General features: G+C 40.9%; 1 protein-coding gene across 1 annotated transcript in view; it reads right to left on the bottom strand.

The window, feature by feature from the left end:
- Positions 1-16,521, bottom strand: part of erbb4b (erb-b2 receptor tyrosine kinase 4b) — a 64,600-nt gene extending 48,079 nt beyond the window's left edge. The window contains exons 1-4 of the mRNA XM_084544172.1: positions 15,269-16,521; positions 10,729-10,851; positions 8,966-9,064; positions 3,224-3,409 (exon numbers count right to left, since the gene is read on the bottom strand). Coding sequence (XP_084400298.1) covers positions 3,224-3,409; positions 8,966-9,064; positions 10,729-10,851; positions 15,269-15,550 — 690 coding nt within the window. The 5' untranslated portion in view covers positions 15,551-16,521. The remainder of the gene's footprint in view (positions 1-3,223; positions 3,410-8,965; positions 9,065-10,728; positions 10,852-15,268) is intronic.
- Between the last annotated feature and the right edge of the window lie 248 nt (positions 16,522-16,769).

Here is a 16,769-nt window from a genome sequence, read left to right as displayed (position 1 = left end):
TATTTGTTTTCATGTGTTTGTTTTGTTAGTCAAATGTGACCAGTTTTCTTGCAAACCGCTATTTAGCGTATAACGCTAGCCTTCGGGGCACACCGACACATAAAAAGAAATCGCTATTTCTATACCACTAACAAGGCTCACAATATCACCACACTTACACGGAAGCATAACTAGGGTCTCTACATGTAAACCGAATGATTTTTAATAAACTGCCTGTATACTTGCAAAGTTCTCAATGCTTCGGTTTACATGTAGAGACCCTAGTTATGCTACCGTGTAAGTGTGGTGATATTGTGAGCCTTGTTAGTGGTATAGAAATAGCGATTTCTTTTTATGTGTCGGTGTGCCCCGAAGGCTAGCGTTATACGCTAAATAGCGGTTTGCAAGAAAACTGGTCACATTTGACTAACAAAACAAATACATGAAAACAAATACCAGAGAACGGTCGAACTCGGTACACATGTGTTATTAACCCCAGGTTCATTTTGCGCCGGAGTTCCCCTTTAAGAGGAAAGGTATTGTTATTAGAGTGGTATAAGTAAAATAAGCAGTACTGGTATTGTTTCCAGTAAATAGTCCAGTAAATTACCAAAACTGATATGTCCACAAAAGCCTGTCGCTTGACACATTAAGGAAGAAATGTAGAAACAATTAAATCATTTAGGGAAACCAATGTATTACAGGAAAAGCATACTGAGATTATTCAAGGTTAATTGGAATATGTATTGTCTGGCATTTCTAGTTGATATTTGTATTAGGGCCCTCAATAGATTAAGATATTTAAATGCAATTAATCGCATGATTTCCATAATAATGAACGAAATAGAATCACACTTTTCAAAATCTGTTTTGCTCCCTGCTCAGTTGATAACTCGGTTCACACCGGCAGTAAATTAAAATAACTTAGTTCTTATCGAGAGAAGCTGGCAGCAGAGATTTGAAGCTGAGCTTGCTGTTCAAAAGATCTGTGTCTGTACCCATTTCTGCTCATTAGTTTCTGCTTGCTGCTTCTTCTTCTGCTGCGTCTTTAGTGATTTATGTCAGTTTTGACAGTACAGGATGTATTACTGCCCTCTGCAGGCAAAATTATTTACTGCGACGGCTCTTTAGATTCTGCTTGCTTTCCACAGTGTATCTGCTGCTTTGATGGCTTCCTGATTTCCCAAACTACGAGGCAGGCTGAGGACATGATAACAAAATGTGCATGTGTTAACCGCTTGTTAAAAACATTGTGTTGTTAAAAGGAATTCAGGTTCTTAACACGTCAACTTTGACAGCCCTATTGCAATAGTACACTGTATATACAGTGAGAAAAGTGAGTGAACTAGAAGATTCAAAAACCAAGCAGACATAATGAGGAGAAAGTGATATAGTAGGTTACAGGAAGGGAATATGGAAAGATAAAAAAAAACATTCTGTGGCATCAGAGCCCTGTGTGTGTAGTAGCTCTGATGAATCTGCTCATTAGTATGACTCTCATATCACTCCATTAATAATCTATGGTGGTGATGGTGGCCATGACAGAGAGGCAGGGCCGCAGGGATGTTGCCTTTGAGTGGAGAGCTGTCACTTGCAAGAGCCTTGAAAGCAATGTAAGACCCTGTGAGGGTGCACGCATACATTGATGTTACAGATAATGAAATAATATTTCAAGGCTGCTACAACGACTCATTATAGGCGCTGCACATGGGAATATTTATGGTTTTAGGCTAAGTGTCCCAGATCACCTTGATGACAATATTCAGATAACGTCAGTGCGCAAGACACTTTGTGTTTGTGTGCACATCAGCCCTAGTGGTGGCACCTTATTAACCCCTGGCCCCTAATGGCTGTTTGTGTCTGCAGGAGCTGTAGCCAGTTATTCAGAACACTAAACAATATATACGTGGGCAACACAGTCTCAACACAGTGGTAAATAATACATCATCATATCCACCCTTTATCAATTATACATCTCTCCATGTTGACAACTGTTCACAGCGGGTATATATTTATTCATGTGCAAGTAGCCAATCTCCATTTTTTTCCCCCACAAAGTAATTTGTGGGATTAATTCCATACCGTTAAAATATTGGTGTTACACAGCATGGGAAATTTTTGTCAGCATGGCAAGACTTAATGCGAGCTTTGATCGCCTTTGGTGTTTAAAACAAAAACAAGAAACTAAACCTACAAAACGCCCCCAACACTTTATTTGTGGTACGATCATAACTGTGTCCCAAATTTAACTGATGGCTTAATATTGTAGCTTAGAAGCTCACTGGAGAAGTGCCTGCTTCTGATTTAGCCAAAAACAGCAACAGAAGTATTTGTCTAAGATATTAAATCTGGGACTGCAGCTACTGCTAAGCCGTTTTCATTCTGCTCCTCTTGGCTTAACCTATTGTGTGTGGCGATCTCATCAGCCATTTATGAGATGCAGCATAATTACATTATAACACATGTAGGGCTAGATCACAGTCGAATCCAATGGTCCTGCAGTAAATATATTTTGATAAATAATAAATAGAAAACGGCTGATAAGCTTATAATCCCTAGTAAGACATGTTACAATATGTCATCAGGCTTGTTATATTTTGTCAAAAAGATGCAGATTCAGACCTTATGCAGAGAAAAAAAGACACAGAGAAATAGAAACAACTACTATGTGTAACCTATTACTATTGACAGCTTGTATCATTTTATCTAATTATAATCCGCTCCTGCATTCATGATCCTGTAACACTGCATTCCCTCAGCGCCACACTCCCCCCACCAAAGTCAAGCAATATTTTGAATTATTTATTCCAGTTCTGGCTGGTGAGGAGAGCTCTGCTGAATCCACCAACACACACACACACACACACACACACAGAGAGACACTTAACCGAATCTCCAGTCACTGTCCTTGGCTTTTGGCCATGTGCTAAAGGCCAACATAAACATTAAAGTTCCTCGCCTTACAAATAATGTAGTCAGTCACTTGGCCTATGTTAGTCGAGACATAAGGTAAGGTTCGGTGCTTGCACAGATGCGGATAAACCAAAGCAAACACAAGTTGTCCTACAGTTAATATCCTATACTAATCCCTTACTCAACCATCCTGCCAAAGACCGTGTTTATCACCAAACAAATCAGCCACTTAGTTAACAAGTAAATACACCAAACGTATCAAGCGGCCATTCATGCGGCAACTCAAGCAGCTAATGGATGTTTTTTTTTTTTTTTTTTTTAATGTCCTTACCTTGGCAATCTGGACACACCAGTTGAGCAACAGCTGCGATCCAATGTTGTCCTTGTGCTCATGGACATAGTCGAGCAGGCACCCGTGAGGCATCAGTTGCGTGACCAGCTGGATTGTGGGACTCAGGCAGACGCCCAGCAGTCGGACCAGGTGGGGGTGTTCCATGCTTGCCATGATTAGAGCCTCCTGAATGAGACAGATACACACTGAGGCATGTGGAGGTAGAGGGCTGGCGGTGGCTGTTCAAAATGTGTAGTAATATGTCAGGGTTATTACAGATAATATTTTTTGTTAGAAGCAACAGCCACTTGAGCCAATTGTTAAATGTAAAAACAAGGGATTAAAACATATTGGTATGTTACATTTGTGATTGTGGAGTGCACAGTGTACAGTTTAAATACAGTGGCTTATAGTTACCTTTTGTGCAGGAAAAAAATACTACAGTATATACATTTTAGATGAAAGTTTACTACTTAGTAAATAAAATTGTTGACTAACTGAATGAGATAATCTTGATAAATTGGTAAATTGTACCAGGGGAACCTGTCCCTCAGAAAAGATGGCAGCTCACTCAAAGTGCCAATAATTGTTGACATAACCTGGAACTTCACAAAGTCACAAGATGATTTTCTTTTTCCCCTTTCCCACCTTTTCATTGTGTGAGTTACTTTTTTTACCCCCCAAACTACTTAAAGTTCTTGCCAGTTCCTGGAAAATATTGATGACTCATCCTGCTCACTGGGGCGTATACTGGGCGGGGCCTGCTCAGGCCATGGGAGCTGACCAATCAGAGCAGGCTGGGCAGGAAGGGGGCAGATCCTCTAGATCTGTTTTAATAAAGGAAACGTAAATACATGGAAATAAATAGTACTGTGCTAGGTTTTGCTAGGCAATTCAACTCTGAATTGAATAATACATTTTAATTTTACTTTTTATATACGTATGTAATGGTTTGAAAACTTTTTTTTAAAGGAAATGGCGTGCATGTTTATTTTAACTTAGTTTAAACATAACCTGTTGTAAAAACCACTGACTGTAAGAGAACACCACTGTGCACCAAATCCATGAGGCTGGCCAATGTATGAAGGCAGAGAGGGTACACTAACTTTGTCAATAATTTCATCGTTATAATGAATGTCTGTTTGCACAGGCCAAACAAATAAAACAAAACACATCTCCATGCCGATAACACCAGATTCATGATATGTTATATTGCGCCCAAGTGGTCTAAAAGACAAATGCCAGAACAAACGTTCAAAGACTCACACACTCCCAGAGAGTTCATCATGTTTACCAGTGTAGGCTGAAGTGCCAGAGATCATAGGAGCTCTTATTCTGTTTAAGGCTGAAGTTCCTCTTGAAGTGAGCAGCAAGGTTCCACTCAGTCAGAAACAGGAGAATTTTATTCAAAATCTCAGCATCAAAGCGACTCACCACTTCAAGACTGTCAGCATTCTTTGTCGTAAGCTAAACATATAGTAAACACAGCAAGGTGAGGTTGCGGTGGTGTAAGGCGTCCGCCCTTCAATACGGTAAGAACGTTTTCTTTTCTGTGGTCTGCTGTTAGGTATAAAATGTTTTCTTATTGCAAAATACTGTATGCCATCGTACAGTGTATAGGTTATATACCTACTGTATGACGCTACACCTAAGGTCTGCAGTATTGCATAACGGAGCAGCATCATAAACTCCACCTTACAAATATTATTCAATGTATACAGAAACCTATCGGCCTTCATCTGCTCTGAGCATCCACACGCTAATACACACAAACACAACACACTGTGGCTACAAGGGTTATGGGTTAATGTAACAATTCATCATGAGATGGATAGCTGTGCAGCCAAATACACAAGTTAGGTGGATGTGGTTGTGTGTGTGTGTGTATTGGGAAGAGACAGATATACAGCATATGAAGGTCCGCTGAACATCGACAAAGAGAAACAACCACTACACTGTTGAGAATTTATGTTGCTCCTCTATCACAATGATTGCATAATCAGATCCCTGCTCGTGTGCTTAAGATGTCTATCGATGGTAGTAGATGCGATAAGGACGGTGGTAAATCAGGCCAAAGTCAGAGAGACTGGATCTTTCTGCCTGCTTGTACCGAGACTTGTTTGGACAAGATCCCCTTCAAGCAAATCTGGATTATTCCAGTGTTCATAATGAATGAACTCCACAGCTTCAGGCGTAGGTAATTTTTGGGAATTTGACGATGGTGAACTGAGGGAGAGATTGTGACTGAAAAAAAAGTAGATCTCTAACGAAGAAAGGGCTGCACAAACACTACATCTGAGCTAAGATAATTATTATCTAAAGCCAGAAAGATCTTTGCTTAATTCTGTACATCGCCTTCAGAAAGTTTACATCTGGCTACCCTGAGTGGTTATTTCTCACTTTTCTTATACTATTCTCTATAACGTTAATCCCAACTAAGGAGTTTAAAGTCTTTAAAATTGTATTAACAGCTAACATATGTCAACTTCAATTTAAAAGTTTGCTTTAACAACGTAAATTCCTGATGTATATGATATCGCTGCCTTGGTTATTTTCTAATATTGTTATATTTGAAGATGTGACATGCAGAAAAAAAATAAACTTAACTGGTGTGATATTATTATTATTTTTTTGTCTGTACAGTATTGGGCAACATTGTTTTGAGAAGTGCTTTATAACAGGTTATAAATGCTTTTTTAAAACGGATTTTTAGAAAACTGTTGGACATCATGAGAGAACAATAACTGAGTAAAACATTAGGATGGCAGAAGACCGTCTTGTTCATTCACAAGGGAGTCCAGAAACAATATATCCACCGCATATCCATAGACAGGACACAAGTTATCTTTAGATTTATCCTGCCTCAGTGAAAAGGAGCCTCGATCAGGCTTTCAAAAGACGTAACAGCAACCTTACCTCCCTTAGCCAGTATAACGATTACAAGCAAACTCTTAAATGTACGCACATGAGGACCTGAATGGTCTGGACACTTCACTGCTGGACTATATATTTTTGCTTATTGGATTGCTGTTAAAAAGAAGCTTCCCTTCACTGAGTGCTCCACAGGTAAAGAGCAGGAAATTCCACACAGAAGCAAACACACACACACGCGCGCGCACTGAGAGACAATCAATCCTGTGTGACATTCTTCAAACAGTCAGTGGCAAGTGAGTGTGGCCTGCCCACGAGAAGGTCACCAATCAGAATTCCCAGTCCGGCTGGGAAATAACAGATGGGTAAAGCAAATGAATGGCACTTTGCTTTCCCTTTGTAGCTACCACCGATGTTCCCTGGAGCAGAAGCTGAGCCCCCAGCTGCTCGTCAGTCAAAAGAAGGACTACATGGTGGAAGCAGATGAAGGTTAAGGGAGGTATCGGTCAAGAGTATGATTTCACTGGGAGAAGGATTTATTAGTGTCTCCCACTTTTATTGGTCAGTTAGTCTTTCTGTTGTCTTACTCAGCCAATCACACTGTCGGTCTCTTCTGCTGTTCTTCTTTTAGATTAGTTAGTTACACATATTTTTGAGCACAGCAAACAAACCCTCCTTAAGGCGAGGCGATGAATTAGAACTGTGGGCTGGAGCTGTTCCACGTGCATACATGTTATTTCTGCTGCTTCATGAATAAGCATTGTTTATACTATCACATCCACCCCCCTCTGTGCACATTATGTCCCATCACCTTTTTTCCATGTCTCCTATACGTTGTCCCTTTCATTGCTGCATCTGGTTTTACCGATTGTCAGACAAGCTCCCAAAGTACGTGCAACATAAAATTGAACGCACACGGGATATTCATCAAAGACGTCCCGTTAAAAATAGAAATGCTAACACTCTAAAACTCTTCCTTTTAAAACTGCCAAACTAAGTGGGAAACATGAGTGCAAGTGGGTCGCTTTCGGCGCGCTCCTCCCTGCGCGTGCGCGCCTTCGTCTGCGTGTGCACGTGTGTTGATGGGAGTTATTTCATCTGCCTTGCATCATCACAGGGTAGTAATTTTGATTTTTTTTTTCCACTTTTCCTTTTGAAATGAGCCAAGCTGTGAATGTTTTATAAGTGGGGCCTTGTGCACTGCACTGGGAGCCCGTGGCATGATGTGTGCGTATGTGCCTGGTATGTAGAGCTCCTACGGGCTACTGGTTTCTAGCGTGATGTCTGGGGTGGAAGTTAAGTTCCTAATAGCTTCGTATCATCAGCAGGGCTGATGTGTGTGCCAGGACATTGATGTGTGACCACAATGTTCCGGTGATTGCTTTTTAGATGGCCGTGTCCCAACACAGCTTCTATGTGATCTTTTGTCTTTGTTTTAAATGAATAACAGTAGGCAGTGACTGAATTAGTAGCTTTTAGCAGTGGAGTGCTTGTGTAGGCTTGTTTTGTACTGAAGTTAGATCGCGTGGTGCGTTCACTTTCTGTTGTACATCCTGCATTTTATTAGGACCGTGATATGTTTTCTAATCGCTGTACGTCCTGAATAAAGTGTATTTTACTGGTGATGCGTTTGCATTTTCTGCATCGTATTTGACCAAGGATGCCTCCACTTGGTGTTGTGCGTCATGAAGTCTTATTGATTTGTGTTCACTTACAAACATAAGCACTGGAGTTCAGTTGAAGAGAGATGCGGCAGTTATTCTTGGGAAAAATGTGAACACAGTGTTTTCCACCCGTGTTCAGGTTTCAGCCAACAGAAAACCAGCAACAAATACTTGCTTTTTTCTTTTGTGTTTTCCAGATATGTATGTCCATGAACTCCATATGAACACCCTTGGGTCTAATGGCTTAGGTAAGGATTTTAACGACTACAGGGATTTTCAAAACAGTGCCCCAGCCAGTAGATCTTTGATCTTCTACCTGATCTTGTTTTAAAATGAACTGACTACAGTAAAAAAAAAACAGTGTCAATGACAGAATGAGAAGCTTTTAGTTGTGTTACTTTTACTTTAAGGGCAGCGTTTGTGTAGGCTTGTTTTTTTTTTTTACTGAGGTGAAGTAAAAACCTTGGGCTGGCAACAGACTGGTGCTTTTGGAACAGTGTTGCATTCACTTACTGTTGTATATCCTGAAGTGTTCACTTATTGTTGTACATCCTGAAGTGTATTCGTTTGGTGATGCGTTCACTGATTGTTGTAATTTCTTCTGTGTATTTGACCATTGTTTCTTTCACCTAATGTCGTACGTCTTGGAGTTTTTTGATTAGTGTTCTCTTGACAACTTAAGAACGTTTTACCCAAGACAAAGAATGAATGTTCAGGTTTCAACCAACAGAGAAGCAGCAACAAATAATTATATTTTTTCTTTTCTGTTTTCCAGATACTCCTACTGCCCATGAACTCCATATGAACTCCCTTGGGTCCAATGGCTTCATTTAAAGATTTTAATGACTACATGAATTTTCATAGTCACAGTGCCAGCAGTGAATTTAGTAGCAAAAGACTGTGATCCCAGCCCTTACGTACACTTTAAATGCAGTGCTTGAGTACGCTTGTTTTTTTTCTTTTGTATATGATTGGTGATGCCATCACTTTTTTTGTGGTACATCTTGAAGTGTTTCATAATGTTGATGTGTTCACATACTGTTGTGTTTTTTACTGGTGACATGTTCACTTTTAATTTATGTTCACTTAGTCACATGACCAATGAAGTGCAACTGAAGTTTCTTCAGTAAAAGTTGATGTTTCAACCAAGATAAAACCAGCAACAAATAATAATTTCTTTATGTTTCTCGGGATTCCAGATACTCACGTCCATGAACTCCACGTTAGCCTTGGGTCCAGTGGCCTCATTTAGGATTTTAATGGCTACAGGAATTTTCACTGTTTCACCCTCTGGGACCCAAATACCCTGAAGGAGGATCACACACACACACACAAAAAAGAATGATGTAGACTCATTATACTGATTGCAAACTCGTTGGACAAATCTCCAACTAAAAAATAAATAAATAAATGAATAAAAAATGAGTAATCTCAATTAATACACTGAATATCTTCACCCCAAATTTTATTTGTCAGCTTTGTAAATATCCGTGTTCCATGTTCTCACCGGCAGCGTGTGAGAATGCACGGCATGCTGTATGATTAAGGTTATTTTGCCCTTGAGAAAGACCCACGTTAAACTGTTTAATCATGGTGAAGGATCTAATTTCAGGTCGGATTAAAGTGATTTAGCGGCTGCCAAAGCATTTAAGAGAGGAGAGAAATCAAGTGCCTCTCAACTTTTTCAAAGTCTTTAAAATGGGTTCCCCCTTTCTTCTGATGTGACTGCACACCCTCATTGACGGCAGGAGCAACACCCCCGCCTCTAGAAGTGGTGATTCCTCGGTTTGATTTCACTCTTCGGCGCATGATCGCCTAGTTGAGATGCAGACACTGAATGCCAGGCTGCGCATTCATTTCCTGGCTGACAAAGTTGTTGCATGCTTGTAAACACGTCAGAATTTATGCAACATTTAACATCTTGCTTTAACGAACACTGCACCTCTAAAACAGGGTTCAAACTGCGAAACAAAGACGAGATGTTGCCGACTTTCCAGATGGTGAATATTTCTACATTTTCACAATAATTTATGAAACATATGGATGGCATGTTTTGACACCATTGTTCAGTTCTGATGAGGAAAAATGTGGAATCACATCACAAACCAGACTGTGTTGCAGCTAAATCTGGCATGCCAGCAAAACTTACTAATCTATCCACGCTGTTGTCTTAAATTACACATCCATGTAAATTGTTAAGCTCAGCAAGGTTGGTATATCACCATCCAAACCAATAAGTAGAAATGCTCTCAGAGAGCTGAGTTGGAAAGAAATAAATTTAGTGAGTCTGATTGCTGAGCTTCAACACTGGCTAAGGATTTTGAGTTGAAACATTAAGATCATGCAATCAAGCTGCTGAGGTGAGATTTCTCTGCTCACTATCAGGATGGATCTTGGCATCTCACCAACGTTCCTCAACTCTGAGAAGATCCAGTGGGAGAGAGTTCAGGGCCCTGTGGATCAGCTCTGGAGTGACTATATAATCTTACACGTCGAGAGCTGCTTTGAAATTCCCCAGGTGAGCGTGCAAGGCATTGCTTTGAAGAAGGGCATCTGGGCTTGTGCTCCTTAGGCTCTGAGCTAAAAATGTGCCATATTGTGAATGGAGGGATCCACAAAATGACCAATTATAATTTCAGGGAGACAGAATCTGTTCTTTCTAATTTCAGCTGTGTTTTTTTCCCCCCTTCCTCTCTCCAACCCATCACTGCACTGCCAGCGACCTCAGCCACCTCTTATTTCACTGTCACCCCAGGGGTCTCACTGTCTGCTATTACTTATTCTTTTCATGTCCCGCCTCCAGCCTTCCATCTCATTTCCTGTCATTAATGATCCCGCAATCCGTCTCTCTCTTGTCTTCCTCTCACAATGTAGGATGGGGAAGACGGTCTCAAATTTAGTGGCACATTCATTTATTTGGCAACAGAAACGCAAACGGTTACTGGTGCGCTGTTTTTGATTGTGTTTTACCTTGTAGACGGTCCCGAAGGCCCCAGATCCGAGGATCTTCACTCTTTTGAGTTCTGTTTCTTTCAGGATGCGAAGCTGGGCTTGATTGGGTGCTGTTCCGCTGGGTGTTAAAGGCTCCACCAACTAAAAACACATTCAGTAGCACAGAACATTCAGTAACACAAACAAGATCACAAAGCTCCAAACAGGGACAGGAATTCTGTTTTATTTATTTATTATTTTTAAAACAGCCAGCATAGTCACAATTTCTCATTAATTCATCTAAACCTTGACACGATCTGAAACGTGCTATAGATGTCACAGTATATCCTGTACACTAAGCTTCTTTTACTATTGCTTGTATTCTTTTCCCAAATTATATACACTTACTTGCCAATTCTTTAAATACTAGTGACGGCACATGCATTCTAATATAACAGTCCTGCACTAAATCCTATCTCCATGAAGGTTATGATATTCAGCATTTGTTTAAAATAACTGAGAGAGTGGTTGATTCAACTGAGTTTTCACTTTGGATGTTGTGGTTTGTAGTACTATTGAATTGTATTGTGCTTTTATTGCATCGTGCTTGTTGTGCCTTTTAGTCAGTGGACTAGGCTAAATAACATTAACAGCACATCAAACTAAATCCTCCAGAATGATCATACGGTTGAATTAGCACCTTTCAGGTGCTATTTTAGCATAAACTTAACATTATTACAGTCATGAAGGTGGGTTTAGTGCAGGACTGTTACACCGATCAAGCATAACATTATGACCACCGTCCTAATATTGTGTAGGTCTTCCTTGTGCCTCCAAAACAGTTGTGACTCATCAGAGAATGGACATGGGCCTTCTGAGGGTGTCCTGTGGTGTCTGGCAACAGAATGTTGCTATTTGGGGCCTTTGGGTCCGATGGGTTGAGAGAGGGGGTAGCCCCGGATTAGGCTTCCAGTGCATCCCGCAGATACTTGATGAGTTTGGGATCTAGGGAATCTGGAGGCCATGTCAACACCTTGAGCTGGAGATGGCTGCTGCCATCAAGGAGTGTCATTAAAATGCATTTGTTTTCACGAGTGTACCTAATGAAACGTCAAGCGAGTGTGCTATATGCCTTGTGGTTGCAAATTGTGAAACAGTTGTCTTCATCAGGACTCCCTTCAAGAAGATGTCTGGTATTTCAACCAGACCTTTTATGGTGAAATAAAAGATACATTTAAAATCTAAAATGTATGAATTTATTTTAGTACACATCCTAAGAAATCAGTGAACTACCTGATATCACTCATATGGTTGAGTGGCATAGAAGATTGTGGAAACAGTGCAATATTCAAGTGTGTACACATGTCCAGGTCAATTAAAAAAGAAAACACTTTTTGCAGAAGATGGTGTCACCTGTGATTAATAATCATGTCTAAAAAGCACCTTTTCCTAATGCTTTCGAAAGTCTTTTGATAATAATGATGAAAAAGAGGGTGCGACCTCATTTCTTAGTAGCTGTGCTGTGAAACACAACTACTCTTACCATGTAGTTACTTAAAATTAGGCATAAGTGTTTTTCCAAGAACCATCATGTCAAATACCTAAACTTAACTAGTAATTACATATGCCGTCTAGCACAAACCGTGACAGTAGGGTTTCAAATAAATAATTTTTTTCAACAAGACAAATCCAAACCATGAAGTGCCATTACCATTTATAATGTCAGTGAAGTGAAAGAGAGACATTTAATGGGTGAACAGAAGTGGAAGCTGGAGATACGTGGCTAAAAAGTGATAAAAAGATTGGGGGAGGTGGATAATTGCAGAGGCTGAACAGGAGTTGACACTTTTGTTGTCTCATTACTGCTCAAGTGGAGGAACGAACAGATGAAAGAGTAAGAGAGGGAGAAAGATTACATCCGGGGAGAGGGGGAGGGAGGAAGATGGGGAGAGGGAGAGGAGCAGAAAAAAAACAAAACACAACAACAACAACAAGACGGCGATGGAGAAGCGAGCTGCTGAATTAGTCAGAGGATGCAAAAGCATTAGTGAGGGAGCAATATAAGGAGAATTACAGAAAAGGGTGGAAGATTAGATAGGGAGGGAGGGAGGGCAGAGAGAGGAAAGCGGAGAACGTAAATCAGCCTGGCTGTGGTCGGCAGCGTCTGTCCCTCTGGCTTATGGTTACCATTTGATTAAAAACAATAGCCATTCTTCATTTAAATGGAATAACAAATCAGCTTCTGCGGGGTGCAAAGAAGCAGGGCGGGGATCCACAAACACACACAGGATAATGCAGATGTCTTTGAAATGATCCACCGACACACAAGTAAGGACAGAGCTCTTTTTCACTGTGCTGGGAGCTGTCCGGCAGCAGTGGTGCTGAAGATGCTGAGGCTGCGTAGAAGCCATTGTACAGAGTAGCTGTCCAGCTTCCCACTATACAGAGCAGTGCTAAAAACAAACCAAAATGTGTGCCGTTGCACAGAAACTTTGCAGTCTATTTTATCAACCCACAAATGACTTAACAACTAGAAATAGGCTACTCAGAAGACACACAGACAGGCTGCTCTGGATAAACACATGAGCCTAGAAAGAGAAACACAAAACGGGTTGAAATATATTTTTCTGTCTCCAGTAAAGTTAGCATTTCTACGGGGGTTTGGTCAAATTGACAGTGAAAGCATTAGACTGATAGATGAAGTTAGCCCACAGGCAGTAATCAGACAGGAAGAACTTTTGCAAATGAGAGATTTCGGTTTTTGAATTTATATATATTTGCAAAATGCCTATAAAAAACCACACTGTCACTTGTGGATTATTATTGAGCGTAGATTGATGGGGAAAATGGTATCCATTCACATCCACAATTAAATAAAACATACCAAGCAGTGTAAAAATGAAAGTTGTGGGAGTGGAAACATTTTCCAAACCCACTGTATGAGATCGCAGATATTTGTGTGAGGTGGAAGATCACTGGACACATTTTTGACTGATCTCGGCTGGACGGATGTGAAAGTGATGTGCAGTACCATAAACCAACTGGTGTAAGTCTTCAGATTTATTGTTAAGGCCAAGACACACCAAGACATCAAACGGCTGTTGACCAGCATTGGGCTGTTGGTAAAGGTTTATGGTCCAGACCAGACCATGCACCCTCACAATATAGCAATGACACTTCTTGATGGGAGCAGCAAGATGCAGCCTGACACAGGCTCACAAAAGCACAGCAAAAGGTGTTGACCTGGCCTTCAAATTCACTAGTTCCCAAACTGATCAAGTATCCGTGGGATGCACTGGAACAAGCCTGATCCACAGAGGCCCCTCCTCTAAACCCACAGGACCCAAAGGCCCCCACTATCAACATTCTGTTGCCAGACACCACATGACACCCTCAGAAGGCCCATGTCCATTCTCTGATGAGTGTTTTGGAGGCACAAGGGAGACCTACACAATGTTAGGACATAGGTATGATGGGACGTCAGAGTCGGCCTTTGTTGCTGGTGGTTCTGGGATGTCATTTTGTTTTGTGTGGGCCTTTAAAGCATGTGATTATCAATCAAAGACTCTACAATACAGAATTTGAACTGTAATTAGATTAAATGCAAAATTTAACCATTAAAGGCGGAATTATCTGGAGAGAGTATGGCTTCTCATTCTAAAATCTTATAGTTTTCATTTGCATTCCATTTTCTTCTACAAACTTGTCACATGCCACTCCTTTCGTAGCATCTAATACTCACGTTTCCATGTAATAAGTAAGAAGATTTCTTTGGAATTGACTGCGTATGTAAAGATAACTTCTGGTGACATATTCAGATTGCTCTGTGAAACCGTAGCTGCTTAGTTTTGTATGGAAATGCACCGGGACAATGTAACAGAAGTCCAGTATAAAAGAGGAAGAATAATAGCACCCTGTATCAGCGCAATTTTATCAAGACACTTCACTTATACTTACGCGTAGTGGAGAGCGAGAGAGATAAAGCAGTGAAACAAGACCTTATTCTCACTGTGAACACACAAGTGCATTATATAGTGTGCTCTTCACCTTTCAGTGCCAAGAAAGAGTGCTTTCTCTTCTAATGGCGTGGTCCCCTGCTTCTAACTAGTAGAAGTATCCTCTCCAGCACGCCACGGCAAAGTCAATATCTGAGCCTCGGAGTTTCTGAAACTTTCTCCACTTCAGCAATTACCATTAGGAAACATAGAGTCTCTCTTTCCCTTTCGGTCTGGCTTTCTCTTCCACTACAAATAATACAAATACAAATCTCTCTCTCTCTCTCTCTCTCTCTCTCTTCTTCAGTCAATGACAATGTCAAGATTTATTGACCCTTTCCACTAATTTTCTTAAATGTATTCCAGTATTTTCTCCCATTTGTTTTAATGTCTTCAGTTGTCCAGAGATACGGCAAAATTACAGCCAACATGACACAAAATCAAAGGTTTATATAAAAAGGATTGCAGCAAGATTTCAAGTAACGGAAGGTCGCTCATGTCCTCCGTTTCTTGTTATCCGGGAGTGCAGCGGAGGGAAATTTCTCCCTCCTCTCAGCTGACCTTTCATCTACTTTCTTGCTTACCTCCGTCTCCAGGAAGCGACGAAGGGCCCTCTTCTTCTTAATGTTCTTGCGGCGCACAGACACTGCGACGCTCAGTACCATGATCACCACCATGAAGAGGCCGCCGATCACCCCCGCCGCAATCAGAGGGGTTCTGAGGACGAGAAAGTGGAGTGGGCGATGACGAACGGGATGCGCGTAATGAGATGACAAAAGTGGAGGAAGGGCGCGCAGGTTGAATAGGTTGAGTAGCAGTACGGATTTAGGATGACACAAACTAGACTCGTGTCCATACATACACATACACAAAACATGCCAGCAAACAAACACAAAACACGCTTCTGAAGCATATGATTATATGAAGTAAAGTCCTCTGCTTTAGTTTTTGTCTATTTTCCCCACTTAGCTTTATCTGGTAACAAATATCTCTCCATGCCCTCTCATTAAAATAGAAGCTGAGATCAAAAACATGGAAATCACCATCAAAGTGAATTCTCAGCCCCACGCTGATACTGCCATCTGAAATCAAGACCCTCAATAATTTTTTGATACGCTCGCCAGACTGTTTACTGTAGAGATACTACAGAAGCAGCGAAGAGTTGGTTTTCCCAAATCCTAGCCTAACCCTGCTGTTTTTCTTGATGTATTAAAAAGCCTAATTTGGTCAAGGAGTACTCAGGCTACGAATCTGTGTAAAAAAAAAAAAAAAAAAGGCCGTTATTTAGTGCTGTATATGTCAGACTGCAAAGATGCAGCCCATAAAACATTATCACAGTCAGCCGTCTTCATGGGAAGTGAAGAACTCCGTATCTCCTCCACATCTCTCTCACCGGCTGCACAGGGAGAAAATCACTATACTTAGCACATGTGACGGTTGAGAGCTGGCGAGGACTGGAGCTCGACCAATAAATCAGCCGGGCGGATGTACTGCACCGGCCAGCGAAAGCTCACTGCAGATACTTGCATGTTGCTACAAATCATTTAAAAAATATCTTAAAGTTTAGAAAAGCGTGTGACCATTTATGGATTATCCACCAGGGAGCCTGGATAATTAATGGACTGCAAAATATTCTACTGAATATATGTCATGATCACAGCTCCTTGAGGGAATAGTTTGACATTTTGTTTTTATGAGGAGAGTAGACAGATATCACTCTGTAACGTCTCTATTAAACAGGAATTGAGAATTAGCTTAGCTTAGAAGCTTACAAGCAGCTTTGACACTAACACATTAACATGCTTGGTCTTCTATTGCCAGTTCATTAGGTGCAGTAGTGAAAACAAATGCAGGGGATCTGCTGGGAAACTTTTGGATCTGGCATTCGCGTGGATGCCATGTACTGCCCAACTAGACCATACCAGGCACCCCAACCACGCGGTTTAGGATCAACTCAAAAAACATTAAATAAAAAAACAACAACAAAAAAAAAACAGCACAAGGTGTTGACCTGGCCTCTAAATTCACTAGATCCCAAACTGATCAAGTATCTGTGGGATGATCCACAGAGGCCCCTCCCCTCAA

Source organism: Chelon labrosus (assembly GCF_963514085.1).
Source record: "Chelon labrosus genome assembly, chromosome: 5".
Lineage (NCBI taxonomy): Eukaryota > Metazoa > Chordata > Actinopteri > Mugiliformes > Mugilidae > Chelon > Chelon labrosus.
The sequence above is the reverse complement of the archived record's forward strand: the minus strand, read 5'-3'. Positions and strand labels throughout refer to the sequence as shown.